The 22,138-nt window shown below is 39.6% G+C and overlaps 2 protein-coding genes across 2 annotated transcripts in view; one reads left to right on the forward strand and one right to left on the reverse strand.

Moving 5' to 3' along the window:
• LOC106139691 (ribonuclease 3) lies at positions 1 to 19,376 on the forward strand. The gene is made up of 20 exons (XM_060948241.1): positions 1 to 1,156; positions 1,290 to 1,371; positions 2,556 to 2,760; positions 3,182 to 3,317; positions 3,741 to 3,896; positions 4,386 to 4,606; positions 4,937 to 5,064; positions 5,361 to 5,490; positions 5,961 to 6,120; positions 6,540 to 6,747; positions 7,502 to 7,742; positions 8,334 to 8,434; positions 9,574 to 9,693; positions 10,229 to 10,360; positions 11,108 to 11,279; positions 12,033 to 12,214; positions 13,830 to 13,994; positions 14,990 to 15,150; positions 15,771 to 15,916; positions 16,583 to 19,376. Exons 1-20 carry the CDS (start codon positions 195 to 197, stop codon positions 16,966 to 16,968), a joined length of 4,194 nt encoding a protein of 1,397 aa, XP_060804224.1. The 5' UTR covers positions 1 to 194; the 3' UTR covers positions 16,969 to 19,376.
• The window catches only part of LOC106139692 (uncharacterized), a 22,508-nt gene continuing 19,443 nt past the window's right edge, over positions 19,074 to 22,138 (reverse strand). The window contains exons 14-18 of the mRNA XM_013341180.2: positions 21,950 to 22,103; positions 21,183 to 21,300; positions 20,714 to 20,830; positions 20,284 to 20,384; positions 19,074 to 19,664 (exon numbers count right to left, since the gene is read on the reverse strand). Coding sequence (XP_013196634.1) covers positions 19,537 to 19,664; positions 20,284 to 20,384; positions 20,714 to 20,830; positions 21,183 to 21,300; positions 21,950 to 22,103 — 618 coding nt within the window. The 3' untranslated portion in view covers positions 19,074 to 19,536. The remainder of the gene's footprint in view (positions 19,665 to 20,283; positions 20,385 to 20,713; positions 20,831 to 21,182; positions 21,301 to 21,949; positions 22,104 to 22,138) is intronic.

Raw genomic sequence — 22,138 nt, forward strand, 5'->3', positions numbered from 1 at the left:
TTTGACAGAGTTTGTATTTCACGATCTAGGTACATATTTACCGAAAAATAAAATAATAAATATAAATCATTATCTCTCTTAATTTAAACCTGGGAAAAAGTAACAACAATGACTCTATGAGAGTCAAAAATGTTAACTTATTTTGTAACTAAGAATCATAGCGTCTTTTTGTTCGTAAAATCAATTTCTTCAGAATGTCTGTTCCACCGATAGACTACACAGTGCCTCCTCCAAGATTAGATATACCACCGCCGGCGCCTGGTATACCACCGCAGATATTTTCCCACCCCCCGCCGTTCCAGGTACCACCATCTCATACACAACCACCGCCTGCAGAACGGCCTTTTACGCCATCTCTACTTCCTCCTATGGCCGTGCCACCGCCCCCGGTAACATTCTCTGCTCCTCCTGTTCCACCGCCCGTTGCGCCCAATTTTCCACCCCCTCCTATTCCTTCTGAATTTTCATACGTCTCTCGTCGTCCTCCTTACCTGGAAACTAGAGAAAAATCGAAATGTGACCACCACAGCTACAGTAGTCCATCCAGTGGAAAATCAACATCAAGTTTATCCCATAACAGCCTCAAAGATATGGAATCTGACACTATATCAGAGGTTCCATCAAGTTCAAGATACCACAGGTCTTCAAGATATTCTCCAGTACATAAATATCGATATTCACCTCATAGAGAAAGGGAATATGAAAGATATAGAAGAGATATGGAGCGAGAAAGATACATGGAGAAGGAATCAAAACATCGAGAGTATAGATCTCGTAGTCCAAGTTATAGTAGAAGCCGGTATAGTAGGAGTCCTTCGTGGCAGAGCCACAGAGGGAGGGATATAGAGAGATATAATAGAGAGAGAGAACGGTATGAGTATGAGCGAAGAAGAGAATATGAAAGGAGACATAGTCCTTCTCAACATAGGGATTATAGAAGTTCTAGTCGTTACAATCCACGAGATGAAAGGTCGCACAGGTCATATAGTGTGCGTAGTTATTATTCTCCTGGTCAAGACAGACATAGCAGAAGTCGAACCAGAGACTTGTCGCCACGATCCAGACATGAGTCAATGTCTCGAAGATCAATGAGCGAAAGAGGATCAGTGCCTCGAAAACCTATGACGGACCGTGAAAAGATCCTTGAGGAATACAGGTGTGTATTTAAAAATGTTTAAGACACTTATAAGCTGTGAGTTTAAATAAACTCAATCTTATGATCATGTCCGTGTGTTTAGCTTTATGATATAACTGATTTCCCTTTTGTCTAAATTGTTATTTTATTACAGAAAGAACTATTGCAAAACATCTGAAGATTTGATTGAGAAGATGGAGCAATGGTCAAAAGAACATAATTCTGATGAAGAAGAGGTAAGATTATATCTTGGTAATATAAGTGACATGTGATTGTGATCTGCAAAACTGTCAGTACCTTTAAGCATAGCTTTGGGTTAGTAGTCGATTGGCACGAAAATTATTCGCACGATCGTGTGAATCGTCCCCTTTCAATAAAAATATTTTTTTAGTAGGCGATTCGCACGGATGTATTTAAATTGCGTGCGAATCGACCCCTTCCAGAATTAGTAGTATGCGATTCGCACACACCTGTATTTTATCGAAAAGTTTCAAGAAAAAGTACAGTCACGTACAAAATGCTTTCTTTTAATACAGGACACAAACGATTTTTAAGGAAATCAAGGTATTATATTTTACTTTGTATCTATCAGAAAGTGATTTTACATAATTCACAGTTTAAATAACTAAACCAGTTAGTACGATTTATAATTTAATATTTGGTATTGCATTTTTATAGGTAAAATTAAATTTGTCTTAACTACAAAAATTTCGCAATTATAGGATCACTTAAAAGGTTTTTTTTATTCTGATGCGGTTTGCGGTACTTTACTTAAAATACATGCCATTTTAAACTGCCTTGTTTTAAAGCTCTAATATATCAATTTATTAAATCTTACCTCTTAACTAGTATTTTGTGCCTGACTGCGATGCCAATAGAGAATTATTTCATTTTAATATTAATATTCTAGTATATTGTACATGACTGTGCTTTTCGATAAAAAAATAGGTGTGTGCGAATCGCATACTACTCATTCTTGAAGGGGTCGATTCGCACGAAATTTAAATACATCCGTGCGAATCGCCTACTAAAAAAATATTTTTATTGAAAGGGGACTATTCGCACGATCGTGCGAATAATTTTCGTGCCAATCGACTACTAACCCATAGCTTTGGGATGTTACAAGTAGTTTGGAGGCATAATTGCATTTATTCAGACTGCATTTGCATTCCCCATTGATCATTCGTGAGTTTTTATGGATTCAAATTTAAAATTCCTCTCAAAAAGAAGTAACAATATTATACATAGAAAGTAAGCTGGGTCACAGTCAGAGTACCCCATGCTTGACGGGCTTTTTAACTATAACTCATCAAGTTTTCAAATTAAAATTGAACTTTTCAAACTTATGTGTCTCAATCGTCATTTATATTGTGAACTTCTAAAAATCCATTTGAAATGTGTGCATAACCTTTGTCAACAGGTCTCAAAGATGTGGTACAGAAGTTCCCCAGCGGAACTGTATTACAAGACTGCAGAAGACGGGAGTATCCAACAGACTAGTAAACTGCAACGGCTGTGTGACCGGGCGTTTAGCATCCTTATCGAGAGAGGCCGGAGGGCGAGGCCAGAAGCCGATGAACTGCCACCTCTGAAGCCGCCAAAAGCCAAGATGTGCAAACATAGATGTAAGTAGTATTATTAAATTTTTTTTTGTGAAATTCCATTTAAGTGATAGCTTTAACTTTTAACTGTTGTTATGACGCTGATATTTCGTAGTAAGAGTGTGTTTAGCCTTTCGTGGCGTGTGTAGTGAAGGTCGTTCTAAGGAGGAGAGATTATCTTAACATCACTGGTGGGTGTCAAACCAATATTTATGAAATCAGTCTCCTACTACTTATCCAAAATTGCAGTTATAATATTTTGTTTTACATACTATATCTTAAACAATTTAATACTAGTAGGTATTACAAATCTTTCACAGTCTTTGCGATACTTTTCATGCTGTAAAAAGATTGGCACAATTTTCATGGTCAGAATACCAAGTGCCACCTTTCACAGCCAGTGTGATCACTTATTTATTACAAGACATTGGCATTTTTTAAATAGTGGAAGAAAGAAGTTCGTCTTCATCGGAAAGTGACGAGTGCTTGGACGAGGATGGCTTGCAAGGCTACACAGACAGGATCATGTTGGAACTGCAAAGGAAACAGAGCCATCCGAGGAGGCTTCATCCTGAAATGTGGTATGTAGCCTGTTTTTGTATCTGACACAAATTCTCTCTTATCTCTGCGTGTTGCCGGTTGTACCCTCCACAGAGTTTCGGGGCCCGGGGTCCGCCAGTCTGAGTAATATTATCCGATAGGAATCTGTGCCCTTGTTTTATTTTACTACACGTTTGTGTTTGCCTTTGTTGCTATTTCTGGTTTTACATAAAGGGACTTATGGAATATCTATTTGGGTATGGAACCCAACAACATGAGAAGCGTTCAAAAGCATGCACAAGGTATTATTAGCCTTTGACACCATGTGACTTTTGTGGTCAACCAAGTCATAACCATCATGTCACAAGTTTTTCTTTAAAATTATTTTTAACTTTTTTCTTGTGTTAACTGTATCTTTCGGTCATCACAAATCAACGTATCCCAAAGCTTAAGCCGCTGCGCAGGTTCAACAACACAGGCGAGATGAACGGCGGTCCGCTTTGCCGCTGCAGTGCGCGGGCGCGGCGGCACGGCATGCGGCACGGCGTGTACGCGGGGGAACAAACATTCCCGAAATGCGACCCGCTGAAAAGCAATATGGATAAGCTGTATCATTATAGGTGATTATGTAATTCTTTCAAACAATCAGTTATCTGCTCAAGTCTTTAAAAACACTTTTAAGAATGTTTTTTACATACTGAAAATCTTTTAACACGACGGGGCGGCATGCGACACGGCGTGTAAGCGGGAGGAACATTCCCGACATACGACCGGCTAAAAGGCAATTTGGTACAGATCTGTTTCACTTCCTTTCCCTATACGAAACAAGGTATCACCAATTGATAAGAAAAATATATACTCATATGAAAATTATAGTGGTCATGCGCACCTCGGGCTCTTTAGTTAAGAAAAATACTTTACGGACGTGAAGTCTTGGGTGATAATAAGTTACTTAAATGAAAAATGTGTGGGCAACATAACATTTTAATCATAGTTTTACATGGAACTCATCAATATTTTCATAACTTATGATTTGTCTAAGTTTGTCTTTTACAATGCCTTGTCATCGTTGCAATCACTTTAACATTATAATGTTATTATTGTTTCAGAATCACAGTGTCGCCACCAACAAATTTCCTCATAAAATCGCCCACAATCATCGCTCACGACGAGCACGAGTTCCTTTTCTCTGGTTTCTCGATGTTTTCACACTACAAACTGGCAAAGCTCCCTACGTGCAAGGTGATAAGGTTCAACATTGAATACACTATATTGTATGTGGAAGAACCGGCGCCGCAGAACTTTAGTGTTAGAGAGCTGGATATATTTGGTGAGTTTTATAGTTATTATGAATGATAAATATAAGTTAATACTTTTTACGTTAATTCCCAATAGATGGCACTAACAGTTTACGGATTGTAATCTGTTATACGCCACACATGTCCAACCAATCGATACTAACGGGTACATAATACCGGATATATATCGATACTAACAGGTACATAATACCGAATAGCTGGATCGATTTTTTATCAATACATAGGTAGCTTTTTCTGGAACTTTCCATGGGAACGTGAAAAACAGGAATTTTTGTTCGCGGACCGAGCAGCAGGCGAAAGCGAGTACTAAAGAAGTTTACTATCAACTTATTTATTTTCAGAGGAGTTCCTGTTCCACGAATTACTTGAACTGGTCGACTTGGACCTCGGAAAAGGAACAGACACAACATGTTCTCAGTTCCACTTCATGCCCAGATTCGTGCGGTACTTGTCGGAGGGGGGATGTGAGGTGTGTGTGTATTTATACAGGGTTATTTTTAATTACCGAGAAACCTTCTAGCAGTTGAATCAGTTTATAAAACTGAACAAATTTTAGTATGTGACCAACCTCGTAATCGTGAAAAATATATCAGCTGTTTCATACAAAAGATGAATACACAGGTACACGTGTGAAACAGCTGATTTTATTTTGCGTTCAGTTTCGTAACTTGTATCTTCCCATAATAATTAAAGTTATTCAATATTATGCATTCATTACCTTAACTTATAACAATACAACATAAGGAACAGTTTTATTGTTTTTAGGTATTATCAATGTGCGAAGTGCTTAAGTATTTGATAGAAGAAAGCGGCCTTTTGATCCCACCAGAGATGTTGAGCGATGTTCACAGTATGGACCACTACACGTGGCAGAAGTTCGTCGACCGAATCAAGGGTAAGATGCCTTTATTATTTAAAAACTAGAGGCCGCCCGCGACTTCGTCCGCATGGAAACCCTATCAATCCCGCGGGAACTCTGGGATAAAAAGTAGCCTATGTGTTATTCTGGGTCTTCAGCTACCTACATACCAAATTTCATGGTAATCGGTTCAGTAGTTTTTGCGTGAAAGAGTAACAAACATCCATACAAACTTTCGCCTTTATAATAGTAGTAGGATCTTATAATTCACATACAAATTGACCAACTGATTGGATAAGGAATGGACTCAATTTAATTTCTTAGTAATTTTTGACATGTACTGGGTTTTGAAAATTTAAATTAAAAAATCCGTGCATACATAAATAAAACTACATTCTTAAAAATCACAAAGGAGTAGGTAGGTTTTAGTAGTATTCTATTCTTTTTTATTATATTCTATAATTTTGCTTTAATGCCTATGTAGTTTAATATAAACGGTTGCTCAGGTATGATAGTGACGTACCCCGGCAAGAAGCCGTGTTCAGTAAGAGTGGACCAACTCGACCGCAGCCCGCCTGACAAGACTAAAGCGGCGAAGGATTACTATCCAGAAATTGTACATTTCGGGATCAGACCGCCGCAGTTAAGCTATGCTGGGAATCCGGAGTGAGTTTTATTTTTTCATTTATACAATTAATTTTGCAAATAAATTTTTTCTACTTTAACCGTATTAGGTACATATTGCGATCTGAGATCTTTTCTTTAAAACTTAGACTTTGATGAATAATTTAAATGAGACTTGCTGTCAATTTTTTACATGTTCTAACTCGCCTTGTTTTTTGATGTACTTACTAGTTATTATCCTTTTGTTTTATAAAGTGTATAGATCTATTTACAGTTAGAAATTCTAAATTAACCTTATAGAGAAGAAAGCGATTCTGTAATTTAGAATCACTGATAGGAAGTATACTTATTAAAATGACGTTTGGCTTTAGAATCTTTTACTATGATACTTAACAAACCCTCACCACACTTTAATATTTTCTTTTAGTTCACTAGAATTACACTAACCTCTTCACTTCCAGATACCAAAAAGCGTGGCGGTATTACGTAAAATACCGCCATCTTATAGCGAACATGGCGAAACCTTCATTCAAAGAGCGGCAGAAGTTAGCAGCAAAGGAGGCGAAACTGCAGGAAATGAGAACACAGAGCAAAATGAAGAGAGACGTCACCGTCGCTATATCGTCTAAGGGGTTCCATACTACGGGGCTTATGTGCGATGTGGTGCAAGTGAGTGGTTTACATACAAACATACACCACCACCACTTATATACGTTATACTGATATATCTTCGCAGAAGTCTTTGTATGGCGCGCAAATTTCTGAGCATATTAGCCTATCAGAGCGCGCCATTTGCGAGATAGGAGACATTTTGTGTTGGATTAAAAGTTTAATACTTTAGTACTTGTAATAAGGTTGTTATTTTATTGATATTTTATTTGGTTTTATTCGGCGATAGGTTGCACTATTCTGCGCCGTCGAATATTACCTAATTTTTAAAGTGGTAGTACTGTAGGTACAAATAAACGTACCTCTTTCTCGGAGGGGTAGGCGGAAACTAAATCTTTTTACTTCTTGCGAGTCTTGTATACTTCTTTTACTAACCACACATTTCATTCATCAAGAGTCATTTCACAGATTTTTTTTGTTGATTTTATTCAACAGAGTCAATGTAGAAATAATACCCAAAGGCCAAGTTTAGCCTGGTATATGACTTATGGAATTGTGTTTCAGATATAGTGGCAGATTGCTAGCCCAATGACTAAAAGAAGAATCATAAGTTTATAACCCTTTTTCTTGACTGATAATAACTATCTGCGTGGAAAGAAAACCTCGAACATGTTATTTTTTCTTCACTCACAGCCCTAGTAATGTAGGGCTGAGAAAACCTATTCTGTCTCCCTATATATTTGACGTTGTCAACCGGTTTTATATTATAATCTGTGTCGTAATGAAGATTTATAAATAGAATGTTATTTTCCAGCACGCGATGTTAATCCCAGTGCTGGTCCGCCATCTGCGTTTCCACAAATCGCTTGACAGCTTAGAAAACAAAATCGGTTACGTTTTCAAACAACGGTTGCTGCTGCAGACTGCGTTAACGCATCCCTCTTATAGGGAGAACTTTGGTACGAATCCGGACCACGCCAGGAATAGTTTGACCAATTGCGGAATAAGGCAGCCGGAGTATGGAGATAGAAGGATACATTATACTAGGAAAAAGGGTAAGTTCTATCTATATTAGTTAAGACTTCATACATATATAGTCAGGTCTATATCCCCTGCGGGGTAGACGGAGCCAACAGACTAGAAAAGACTAAAACGCCATGTTTAGCTAGCTAGGGCATAATGATGGAATTGATATTCAAATAGTGACAGGATGCTAGCATAGAAATGTTAGCTGGGCGAAGGCCTATATAAAGAATCACAAGTTTATTAGCCTGCCTTTTCCTTAGTCGCCTTTGACGACATACAGGTTAAGAAAAATTTTTTCTGTATATTTTTGGAGCAATTAAGCGATTTATAAGATTTACTCAAACTACTACTATTCAATAGGAAATTTTCGACTTTTTGCAATAATCCATCAAGTTTAGTATTTCGTTTAGTACAAAGTCATTCGAATCAATAACTGCTTTTTATCGACAATTTTAGCCAAATTCGCTCAGTGATTTCGGCTGTTCTTTGCTCACTTAATTATTCTTTACATAAAAAAAGAAAGAACTATCTTTGAAGAATCTAATCTGTTGCATTAATGTTTTTTTTTAATCTGTATACATTTGTATCGCCTTTCTCACTCTAATATGTCTTGATTGCAGGCATAGTAACCTTGATTAGCATAATGTCACGTTTCGGCAAGAACAACGAGACAGAGTCTGAGATCAAACATAACGAGCGGCTAGAATTCCTCGGGGACGCGGTGAGTAACCTTTATGCATTTACTCTATTATGCTTAAGTAATTCAGCATTATGTAATAAACCCAACATTTTTTTACGTTTATTTACGTCTTAAGATACGAAGGTGCCTTTTGGTTACCGACACCAATAGAAAAAAGAATAGGACCATTCCATCATTTCCCATATATGTCGTATAAGGTGACTAAGGAATAGGCTTATAAACTTGCGATTCTTCTTTAGGCGATGGGCTAGCAACCTGTCACTATTTGAATCTTAATTCTATTTTAAAGCCAAACAGCTGAACGTGGTCTATCAGTCTGTTCAAGACTGTTGGCTCTGTCTACCCCGCAAGGGATATATACGTGATTATATGTATGTATGTAGATACGAAGGTGGTATCTCCTTACACATGAACGGTTCGACGACATCATTTTTCGTCATGGAAAGTTAGGGCGACAGGAATGTTCGTTCTTGCATGGTTCTTCGACGGCAAAGTAGAAAGTCATTTTTAGCCGATGAAAAAACGGCGAAATTTCACTATTCGACCCGTATATAACTATATTTCTTTTTTCAACTTTGATTCGTGGACAGAAAATTAAAAAACAATAAAGACGAATAGTTAGAAGATGAATAGTCCTTAGAGAAATTTCCTTTATATGTTATTTGCGTGACTGGGACATGATGACGACGTCTAATTAAGATACTCTTCAAAATTAACTAAGGGATTTATAAATAAATAAATAATTTCTTTATTTCTGTACCAACTTAGATCAAACATATTTGTGACCGAGAACTCCTTTTAAGTAAGGAATTACCTGTGTTAAGAGATCCCGCTCTTCAATAACAACAAGTATTTAAATTTACGTTGTACATCATTAAAGTTTAATTATTATTAATAGTACAAATGTTAACTGAGTCTAAATGTTAATTTAATTTATACGTTACTAGAGGCCGCCCGCGACTTCGTCCGCATGGAAACCCTATCAATCCCGCGGGAACTCTGGGATAAAAAGTAGCCTATGTGTTATTCTGGGTCTTCAGCTACCTACATACCAAATTTCATGGTAATCGGTTCAGTAGTTTTTGCGTGAAAGAGTAACAAACATCCATACAAACTTTCGCCTTTATAATAGTAGTAGGATATTATGGTAAACATTCCAGGTGGTGGAGTTCCTGTCGTCCATCCACCTGTTCCGCATGTTCCCGGGACTTGCTGAAGGTGGACTGGCCACCTACAGGGCTTCCATTGTACAGAATCAACATTTGGCACAGCTGGCTAAGGTACAGCAACCCACATTAAAAACACCACTCATGACACGAAATGACGGAGATATTTGCTTATAAATGTCATTATTGTACAATAAAACGATGTTAACATTATGCAGAATGAAATATATAAACGCGGATCTATCTTATTTAGGTATCTCTTCCAGTCAGAAAGACGGCCTCTTTGGCTCAGCGGCAGTACGCTTGTCTGTGACACCGGAGGTCCCGGGTTCGAATCCCGGTCAGGGCATGATGAAAAAAGAACTTTTTCTGATTGGCCTGGGTCTTGGATGTTTATCTATATAAGTATTTATTATAAAATATAGTATCGTCGAGTTAGTATCTCGTAACACAAGTTTCGAACTTACTTCGAGGCTAACTCAATCAGTGTAATTTGTCCCGTATATATTTATTTATTTATTTTATTAGTCAACCAGACGAAAACAGTGGGACCCTGGGCCCCGAATCGTTGTCGTGGGAGGGTGGGATGCAGCAAAACTGAGGAAAATGAATAAAGAAATAGAGAAGATAAGAATAATGTGTGTTTCAGAACATCGATTTGGAGCAGTTCATGCTGTACGCGCACGGCTCGGACCTGTGCCGGGAGGTGGTGATGCGGCACGCGATGGCCAACTGCTTCGAGGCGCTCATGGGCGCTTTGTTTCTGGACGCCGGGTTGCAGGTAGCACTTTGTTTTATACTAGAGGCCGCCCGCGAGTTCGTCCGCGTGGAAATACTATCAAAACGTAACAATTAGCTTTTGTCAATCAGGAATGAATCCCGTGGGAAATCCGGGATAAAGCCGTAGCTTATGTGTTATTCTGGGTCTTCAACTACCTACATACGAAATTTCATCGTAATCAGTTCATTAGTATTTGCGTGAAAGAGTAACAAACATCCAAACATGCTCACTTATATAATTAGTAGAATTCTTCCTCCTGGCTTTAGTCCCGATTGCATCCTCACCTGAGATTCTTCTCACCATGATCGTGATTACCTACACGAAGCGACTCAAGCATGGTTGATGCAAGTTTTACTCGATCAAACGAGTCGAGCCAGTACGAGTATAGTTTGTATTATATTTTTGTGAATTTCTTCTGTATGTATTTGGAGCAATGAAGAGATTTCTACAAACTGTAGTCAATAGGAATTTTTTTGAATTTGAATCAATTTCCTTCGCTTCATCCACATTCATAACTCTCTTCATGCAAGCTCGGCGGTTTCGGGTACTTTTCACCTGACCCTTTACCAAGACTTCCTTAATTTGATCAAGATACGTTCGTCTACGTCTTCCCACACCGACCTTTCCCTCCACACTCTCCTTGTATATCTGCTATGAATATGAATCTGTATATGAATGTACATTGCCAAAATACTGTTTGACCGAGATGTACTGTGTAGAATTTGACCGAGCTAAATTTATATTTAGGTAGCGGACCGTGTCTTCGCCCTAGCGCTGTGGTACAAGGAATCTGATCTTCTGGAAGTGTGGTCCAAAGAGCGCGCCCATCCCCTACAAGAACAGGAACCATTGGGAGACAGGAAGTACATCAAGGACTTCGATTTCCTGCGCAAGCTCACCGAGTTTGAGGAGTCTATTGGTGAGTTATTTTTTTTTTATTAATTTAATTCATTCATATAATCACGTCTATATCCCTTGTGGGGTAGACAGAGCCAGCAATCTTGAAAGACTGACAGGCCACGTTCAGCTGTTAGGCTTAATGATGGAATTGGGAATCAGATTGTTTCTCTTTAAAGAAACTACTACACACATATACTCGTAGAAGGTCAAAAGGCGGAAGGTTTCTTTTTTCCTGAAAATTCTGATGCATGAACCAAATCTTAAGTTACATGACAGTTACAAAATATTCGTCCATTGGTTACCATTTTAGTTATCCATAGTTATACAGGGCTCCTATTGAACAAATTGCATGTTATTGCCTTTTTTACCACAATTTTAAGGCAAGAAAGAAAAGTTACACATTCTGAATCTGGCGTAGGCAACCATACTGGAGTGAACCGCGTTATTATTTTATGGACACAATTTCAATTGAAGTTTGTGTCCATGCTCTAACATTATTTTGAAAAAAAAAATATTGAATACAAAAACACCTGTTTTGGAAGATGTAAAATTAAGTTACGTTAGGGTGATGGCTCCATTACGACAACATAATGTCGTTGGGTAATGCATTTTTGAGTTATTACTGCAAGCTCTATTTTTTAACAGACAGGTGCCTTTTTTTAATTTATCCACTATTTAATCTGCAATATTGCGAGGTACCTTTTCTATATTTCTCGTCAAGTTTATCTAATGTTAGTATGTCTAATTTAAGTTTCTTTTTCTCTTTTCTCAGGAGTACAATTCAAACACATCCGCCTTCTAGCAAGGGCGTTCACCGACCGCTCAGTGGGGTTCACGCACCTGACCCTGGGCTCCAACCAGCGGCTGGAGTTCCTCGGAGACACCGTGCTGCAGCTGGTGGTCTCCGACCGTCTCTACAGGCACTTCCCCGACCACCACGAGGGGCATCTGTCTGTGAGTCTGTTTGTCACCATGTATATCGGGTTCACGCACCTGACCCTGGGCTCCAACCAGCGGCTGGAGTTCCTCGGAGACACCGTGCTGCAGCTGGTGGTCTCCGACCGTCTCTACAGGCACTTCCCCGACCACCACGAGGGACATCTGTCTGTGAGTCTGTTTGTCGCGATGTATATCGGGTTCCCCACCTGACCCTGGGCTCCAACCAGCGGCTGGAGTTCCTCGGAGACACCGTGCTGCAGCTGGTGGTCTCCGACCGTCTCTACAGGCACTTCCCCGACCACCACGAGGGGCATCTGTCTGTGAGTCTGTTTGTCGCGAGGTATATCGGGTTCCCCACCTGACCCTGGGCTCCAACCAGCGGCTGGAGTTCCTCGGAGACACCGTGCTGCAGCTGGTGGTCTCCGACCGTCTCTACAGGCACTTCCCCGACCACCACGAGGGGCATCTGTCTGTGAGTCTGTTTGTCACCATGTATATCGGGTTCACGCACCTGACCCTGGGCTCCAACCAGCGGCTGGAGTTCCTCGGAGACACCGTGCTGCAGCTGGTGGTCTCCGACCGTCTCTACAGGCACTTCCCCGACCACCACGAGGGACATCTGTCTGTGAGTCTGTTTGTCGCGATGTATATCGGGTTCCCCACCTGACCCTGGGCTCCAACCAGCGGCTGGAGTTCCTCGGAGACACCGTGCTGCAGCTGGTGGTCTCCGACCGTCTCTACAGGCACTTCCCCGACCACCACGAGGGGCATCTGTCTGTGAGTCTGTTTGTCGCGAGGTATATCGGGTTCCCCACCTGACCCTGGGCTCCAACCAGCGGCTGGAGTTCCTCGGAGACACCGTGCTGCAGCTGGTGGTCTCCGACCGTCTCTACAGGCACTTCCCCGACCACCACGAGGGGCATCTGTCTGTGAGTCTGTTTGTCGCGATGTATATCGGGTTCCCCACCTGACCCTGGGCTCCAACCAGCCGCTGGAGGACAGGAATTAAATTTTACTTCTAAAAATTATCGTCTCCCCAAAAAGTAAAATAACTTGACTAGTGCATATTCCCTGAACAGAGAACTATAAACATAATCGCCAATAGATGACGTTTATGTGAACTAATTTACATACATACATATAATCATGTCTATATCCCTTGCGGTAGACAGAGCCAACAGTCTTGTAAAGACTGATAGGCCACGTTCAGCTGTTTGGCTAATTGATAGAATTGAGATTCAAATAGTGACAGGTTGCTAGCCGATCGCCTAAAAGAAGAATCTCAGTTTTATAAGCTTATCACTTTGCATACATACATACATACATATAGTCACGTCTATATCCCTTACGGGGTAGACAGAGCCAACAATCCCGAAAAGACTGAATGACCACGTTCAGCTGCTCGGCTTGATGATGGAATTGAGATCCAAATAGTGACATGTTGCTAGCACATCGCCTTAAAAAAAGGATCGCAATTTTATAAGCCTATCCCTTAGTCGCCTTTTACGACATCCATGGGAAAGAGATGGAGTGGTCCTATTCTTTTTTGTTTTGGTGCCGGGAACCACACGGCACTCATCACTTTGGCCCGCCAATAGCAGCTAGTTCAGTATGCATGGGTCGCTTCCAGCTGCTGCGCTCGTCGCTGGTCAACAACCGCACGCAGTCCTTGGTGTGCGACGACCTCAACATGTCCGCGTACGCCATCTACAACAACCCCAAGGCGAAGCCGACCACCAAGAAACACAAGGCGGACTTGCTGGAAGCCTTCCTGGGCGCGCTGTTTATTGATAAGGTATTTATTTTATTCCTCGGCACAATTTTTTTTGAACTGTTAAATGCGATAGTAACCACAAGACTTAAAGGTTGCCTTTAAAATTAGATGGATAGTTTATTTCATGCTGGGGATAAATCTAATTATTGATTTGTGATCAGTATAAAGATACTTTTATTTTATCCTTTTAACGTCAAAGTGCTATAAACATAAAATTTTTTGTTTTGGGGCTAAATTGAAAATTATATTCCATAACTAGCTGTGCCTGCGACTTCGTCCGCGTGGAATAGTTATTTTGGGCATCATTGAAGCTCTCAAGGATGGATAATTTTCCCCCTTTTTTTCACATTTTAAGAATTACGAATGAGTGTTATTAGTATTTAATTTAACATTAATTTGACATAATTTTTTTATTTATGAACCGATTGACATGTAACAAACACTAAAGCATAACTGAAGCATACCACAATATATTCGTGAAAACCGCATCCAACTCGGATCAGCCGTTTCTGAGATTAGCGTGAACAGACAAACAGACAAAAAAAAGTTAATTACATTTTTGGGTTCAACATCGACATTACAATAACCCCTGCTATTTTTTTTATTTTTATTTTCAATGTACAGACAGCACTTTTCTACAATTTTATTATAGTATGTATAGATAACCACTTGCTCCGTCAGACCCCACATGTTACCCTTAGTCAAAAGACCTAACAGTGCTGTAGGTTTAATGATGAAGTGAGAATTATTGTCAGATACATACCTCGGGCTCCTCTCCAGAGCCGTAAGGATGCAACCGGGACTACAGCCAGGAGAAAGCAGAATTATTAAATTAAAAATTAAAATTAAAAAAATTAAATTAAATTAAAATTTTGTTTATTTTCTCTCCACATAGGGGAATATAGGTAAGTACAGACTTCTGTTGTAAAACTTATAGTGGAGAGAACTGGTTTATCACCCAAAAGAATAATCCCAAGTTTATATGTAACGAAAAAAAACTTATTAATTTGTTTCAGAACTTGGAATACTGCCAGGCGTTCTGCAACGCGTGCCTGTTCCCTCGTCTGCAGGAGTTCATCATGAACCAGGACTGGAACGACCCCAAGTCCAAGCTGCAGCAGTGCTGTCTCACGCTCCGCTCCATGGAGGGCGGGGAGCCCGACATACCGCTTTACAAGTCAGTGCCGCGTGTTGAATGGCGGCTATATAATATACATATAATTAATTTCATTTATTTCTTGACCAACTTTAGATCATTTATTGTTAGTAACACAGAAAACTTAAAACCTAATGTTAGTAAAATACAAAACAGGACATTACACTACATTTGTACATTTTTCAGCATGATAATCATCGAGCGAGCTAATCCTTTGACGTGTAGACAATTTATATAAACTCCAAGACAGCGTCGATAAGACAGTTCTTTAAATATAACTAAATTTGAATAACATACATAAATATAATCACTTGTATATCCATTGCGGGGTAGACAGAGCAAGTCATCGAAAGACTGAAAGGTCTATCAGTATAACTAACATTAGAATAACATCAGGTCAGAAAAAGAGTTTTCAAGTAGTGGCATGTTGTTAGACCATCGCCTAAAAAATAATTTCATGTTTATAAGCCATTGTCTTGATTAACTTTTACAATCTGCATCGGAGCTAATGAGAAGTTGCTAGCCCATCGCCTAAAAGTCGAATCCCATATTTTCCTTGATATTGACTTTTACTACCTCTGCCTTTCAAGAAGCTTCAACTATTCTGCATGCATATAAATAAATGATTAATTAATTTTCAGAGTGATCAAGTGTCTCGGGCCAACCAACACGCGTGTTTACGAAGTGGGCGTGTACTTCCGCGGCTGCAGGCTGGCCGCGGCGCGGGGGCACTCCATACAGGAGGCGGAGATGAACGCCGCTGAAGAAGCTCTGAAGTCTGCACACGGTCAGTTGATCTTTCTCCTTTTCTAATAGAATAGAACAGATTTATTTTCAAAATTGATTTATTGGATACTAGGTATCACTTTTTGACGTCACATCACTTTGCGCATGCACAAAGCGCATGTGTAGAAGAAGCGGCGGAACAAACTACACTGCAGCATTTTCACCGGACGTCAATTTACAAATTTAGATCTCTTAAGTCTAAACCGTGGACGAATGTATATTGTCTACATTAAAAACATGAATTAATGGAAAACTAACTATTTCAATACGAATATTTCATCAAATTAATAAAGTTATACTTAATAGCTCTAGAATGTTCTTGAATAGCGGCAGACGGAAGGAAAATCAAGTTAACGCGTTATGGTCATGTACGGGGTCGCAACCGGAACAAATGCTATGATTTATGTTATTTGTGCTATAAATTTTTGACTTATCACAAAATACTACTGCTCCAATTTCAATGCAGTTTTCTCGGATGCGTTTGCGCTTGGTCCAACTTGAAAACTGATATACTTACAATAATTTTTGCCCCACCTCTCCAAGGGGAAATATGGGTGTCAGCTTTTATTAAAATTCAGCTTTCGTTTTTATAGCTAGTTATTATAATTACTACATACCTACGAGAATCATTCGTTTCATGTGTCTCAATTCAAAGTTTATCCAACAGAACTGTTCCCTCAACTGGACCATCAAAAGCGAGTAATCGCGAAGAGCATGCGCAAGAAGAGCCGCCGCGAGAGCCCCGCGGCCGGCCCGCGGGCGCGCGCCCTGGACGAGAGGCTCCCCCGGGCCTACAGGGCGCGCGGGCAGCCCTCCGACAGCGAGGGCAGCGTGTCGCCGTCTGTGTCCGACGAGGAGACCCAACAGAGTCCAGACGAATCGACCAAGTCCGAAGATGATTCGGGATTGGACAGCGAAACTGATAATGCCCCGGATGTGAGAGTCAGTTCTCTACTCAGCGACATGGAGAAGTTAAAAGAAGATTTGATTAGAAGGAATGAGTATGACAAGCTGAAAGAGAAGTGTAGGAAGTCTGATTCGGAGGACGAGTGATGTAGCTCTTGTTTTAATTATTCAGGACTGAACGGAGATAGTGCCAGATGTAAAATCACTAAATCAGTTCTCTTCTCAGTGATATGAAGTTGAAGGAAACCCTGTAAGTAATGAATAAGTGTAGAAACCAATTCATAAAACCAAAATAATTCTTTTTAATATGTTTCAAAATTTACTCATATCTTTCTATAAAAGAGACAACAAAATTGGCTACTAGAGACAAAAAAATCTAATTATATCAATAAATTAAAAATTAATGTTTTAGAAGAATCATGATGTGTATATAATAATAAGTTTTAATTTCAATGCATCAAGTAAAAATACGTCGAGGGGATACATAATCTCAATACGTGATAACTTTGATGTTTGGTCAGCATACGACCAAAATTTAACACTGTACTACTCTGTCAAGAAAGTAGCAGGAAAAGATCAATAATACACAAACTGTTTGTTATTCATCCAAATTTATTTTATCACCTTCAAAATATGCTCTTTTAGAAACGATACACTTACGCCAACGAATAATCCAATCATCAAAACATTTTTTAAACGCTGTTTCCGGAATTGAGGTCAGTTCTCGCCGCGAATTCTCTTTTATGTCTTCTACCGATTGAAAACGGGTGCCACGAAGTGGTAATTTGAGTTTAGGAAAAAGAAAAAAGTCGGCTGGAGCCATATCTGGTGAATATGGTGGTTGCTCGATGGTATTTGTTGAGTGTTTGGTTAAAAATTCGTTCACAATGATGGCCTTGTGCGAAGGTGCATTATCATGGTGCAAAATCCAAGAATTTTCTTTCCACAAATCTGGCCTTTTTCGTCGGATTTGCTCTCTTAAACGCCGCATAACACTCAAATAATATTCCTTATTTACCGTTTGACCTTCCGGCAAGAATTCCGAGTGCACAACACCGCGATAGTCAAAGAAAACAGTCAACATGACTTCGACTTTTGAACGACTTTGGCGTGGTTTTTTCGGTTTCGGTTCAGTTGGAAGGCGCCACTCCGAAGCTTGTTGCCTAGTTTGCATGTCAAACTCGTAAACCCACGTCTCGTCACCAGTAACAATGCGTTTCATGAATGTTGGGTCGGAATTGACTCGTTCTAGCATGTCCTCAGCGACTCTCATGCGATTGAGTTTTTGAAAAAAATTCAGGTCTTTTGGGACTAGCCGAGCGGCAACATGTTTCATACCCAAATTATTAGTTAAAATGGTACGGATCGACTCATGAGATACAGAAAGTTCGGTGGCTATCTCTCTCAAAGTTGAATGAGGATTTTCAGTCACTATTTTCTTCACTTTTGCGATGTTAACTTCAGTTGCAGACGTTGATGGCCTACCAGAGCGAGGCAAATCTTCCATCACATCTCGACCGCTTTTGAACGCTTTGTACCACTCATAAGCACGAGTTTTTGATAAAGTCGATTCACCGTAAGCCTTCTGTAACATTTTCAGTGACTCCGAATACGATATTCCATTGACAATGCAAAATTTAAGACAAACTCTTTGTTCGATGTTTTTATCCATTATGAAATTAGCAATACACACTAGATATGATATAACTAAAAATAGCACTGTATTTAATGTAAACAACAGATGCAACTCAAACTCCGCGCCAAAATGGAAAACAGTTTAAACAGTTGTGCCAATCTAACAACAAAAAAAATCAAAAATTTGAATTTGGAACCATAAATAAATAATCCATTCCCGATACTTTTCTGACTGAATGTATGAATAAATCCCTGGTACCCTTAAACTTGTCTTTTTAATTATTTTGTAGCTCAGTTACATAGATGTAGTAACCGCATGCCCAAATCTGTCAAAAAAAAAACCCTACTTTATTTTGGGAGTTCAATGGCGCGCTCTGATACTCATCCGCTGATCTTAATGCAGTGGTATATTTAGGTAGAACCATTAGATGAAAATCCCCCATGTACCTACATACGATCTCAGAGAGAACACCCTCCTAGAATTATAAGTCACATAAACGAAAAAATGTTTTTTTTTATTTATGTGAATTATAATTCTAGGAGGGCGACATTCCATACAGAAGATTACTAGCTAGTATATGCGTGAATTATGTATGACGTAAATAAAACAAGCAATATAGTACATGTGTAAATAGTTCTTTATTTGTATAGGTATTATGTATTATAGAGCAATATCATAAAGAGATAATGATTCACACCCGACTTTCATTCTTATACATTTGTGTTGTAACCATAGAAATCACAATGTTATAAACAATAGCCATATTAGACTTGAAGATCTTCACATATTTCTCTCAACTTTCTCCACTCACTACTACTACTACATTTTCGACTATTACGGGTAGGTCCTCCTATCATCTCTTTTTTTCACATCATCAGAAATGACAATAAAAGTATTATTTATTTCCATAATAATTATTCCGAATTCTCAAAAACACATTGACATTTCCAAGATCCATGGGACACTGGCACACTGTATTTTCTTCGTTACCAGACCAGCTTCGCATCTTACATTAGACGATTGAGCTCCTATTCCTTTATTCACCTTTTACAAGCTCCATATAAAAAATAAAACGAAGTTCAAAGTGTAAGCAAGCAACACATCGTGAAGACGAGCGGCCCCCGCAGGTTGGCGCGGAGGCTCAGCCACTGCTTCTGGTTGGGCACGTACATCTCCGCCGGCATCAGCTGCTCGGGGGACTCGTCTTCTGGAATTCAGATCGTGAAGGATATTAACCTTTATACTGTGACATTCTGGAAAACATATTATTTATGGTAACCTTTATACACTGACCTCTTCCTTAAACTCTGCACCTGAACCCCTCTATTACATACATACATATAATCACGTCTATATCCCTTGCGAGATAGACAGTGCCTACAGTCTTTTAAAGACTGGTAGGCCACGTTCAGCTATTTGGCTTTAAGATAGGATTCAAATAGTGACAGGTTGCTAGCCCATCGCCTAAAAGAAGAATCCCAAGTTTATAAGCCTACCCCTTTTACGACATCCATGGGAAAGAAATGGAGTGGTCCTATTCTTTTTTGTATACACACGGCACACACCCCTCTATTGATTTTCGATAAACTGACAAGATTGTGGAGGGCAGATGGGAATCGCCTGAACACCACGAATGTAGCTTGGTTGGGAAAAGTAAGCATACATATACCTAGTCACATTTATATCCCTTGCGGGGAAGACAGAGCACAGTCTTGAAGACTGATACGCCACGTTCAGTAGGGCTAAATTATAGAATTGAGATTCAAATAGTGACTGGTTGCTAGCCTATCGCCTAGAATAATTATTTATTTAAAGTTTGACATTACCTTCTTTCCTGACGTGTAGACTAGCCTGCATGGTGGAGTCCTGCATCGCGAGTAAATCTCCGGGCGCGTGAAGAAGTAGCCGACCCACGCCCTCGCAACGTCTGCAAGTATATTATTAAAACTGGTTTCGCAATTTACTTTGAAAGTGGCCAAAGGGTATTAAAGTTACAGTCATTCACACATTACTCCTCTCATATTTATATAGAAATGCGGCTCAGGAAAGTTTAACACCTACAGCGTGAATTAAATTGTACCACTCAACAAACAACAGATTTCATATGATTTAGATAATAAAATTAAGAACGTGATAGAAAAAAAAAACTATTAAAACGGCCAGGCTTTGCAGAGCGTGTTAAACCAGTTCAGACTAAGTGCTTCAAAATAACCAAATTCTGTTGGGTATTAGTTAAAAAGGTAACTTATCAATTACCTCAAAACCTCATTCTGCAACATCTGCTTCCTAGCCGCGGCGGTCAGTTGCTTGCAGTCGTTCAGCCATATCCGAACTTCATTGAAATCCGCCAGTAATTGCAGCGCCGCGTCTTTACTGTACACCATTATTTTATTTACCGATACAAACATATACATCGCATCCTTATTTTTTAGAGAGAGCAAAAAATCTAGAAAAGACTTGGGCCACGTAGCAGAATATCACGTGTCTCATACATCACGTGATTCAGATATACGATCACGTATTTCAGTCACATATTACTCATATATTTGATGTCTGTGTTTGTTACTCTCTCACGAACAATCTACTAGTCGAATTTTGATGAAATTTACTACGCGGTTAGAATATAAGTACATATTCTGGATACTTTTTAGGAGTGTAGCTACGAGCATCACTACGTCTTATATGTAAATTCTCAGTTCTTAGACCTATAAATACGATAACTTACCTAAATTTAACTTTGGCCACGTATATATGATGCAACCAGGATTCGCACATGATCCTGAGTACCATGTTCAGCGTTGTGATGTCTTCTGTCGCTTTTATCACGGGTAGCAACATCTTGTCTGCAAGGATTTTTTTATATCAACATTAAATACATACTTCATACACATGTGTTAAGTGCATCAGTTTTATTGCTAACTGATGCTCTTATGGTGAGGAAACCTGCACATTCGGGCAACTGGTGGTGTTATCCTGATCTATTATGGGGTAGTATTTCTTGTACAGGTTGCGAAAGTCAGGCAGGAGTCGCTTGGAGTATAAAAAAACTATCTCTATCCCGTTTCACGTCATAATAAAATGCGAAACAACGATAGTTTTCCGTGATATAATAAAGGCGTCGCGCTTGCCATGATGTGGGAGCAGGAATCCGTAAAATGGATTTCCCCTTCCGATCCGACCGGGTTTCTCTTGACTATTTCTTCCTTCAGGAAGAAATCCGGACTTATCTAGGAGTATGCCCCTCATACTACAACAAGACAATATAGGTATATATGTAGCTATATCAAAATAAAATAAATTAAAAACTATTTGGACATACTAATAATTTAAGCTTTGAGTTAGAGTAGCTTCATCTAAGAAGTGGTCACCTAGAAATTCTATGGGCGGTACAAAGTTGAGTGCCAGAATTAAAAACAGTATGATAAGCCAATGTTGTGATGTAAATCAGGAGAAATGGTATGCCTAGATGGTCTGCATCGGAAAAGCGGTCACCTAGGAACTCGTGGACGTATAGAGAGTGGCGAGGCTGCGGAGGAGCGGAGACCCGCCGCCAGAGGGCGCCGCTCGGGAAGATCATCGTGAGGTGCGCCAGGCTGGTGGTGGCGCACACGCTTGACAACACGCGCACTATGTCTTCCGTGGCCTCCTGTCATGAATAATCAAATTAAAGCAAATTTTTAA

This window comes from Amyelois transitella, chromosome 15 (assembly GCF_032362555.1).
Source record: "Amyelois transitella isolate CPQ chromosome 15, ilAmyTran1.1, whole genome shotgun sequence".
Classification (NCBI taxonomy): Eukaryota; Metazoa; Arthropoda; class Insecta; order Lepidoptera; family Pyralidae; genus Amyelois; species Amyelois transitella.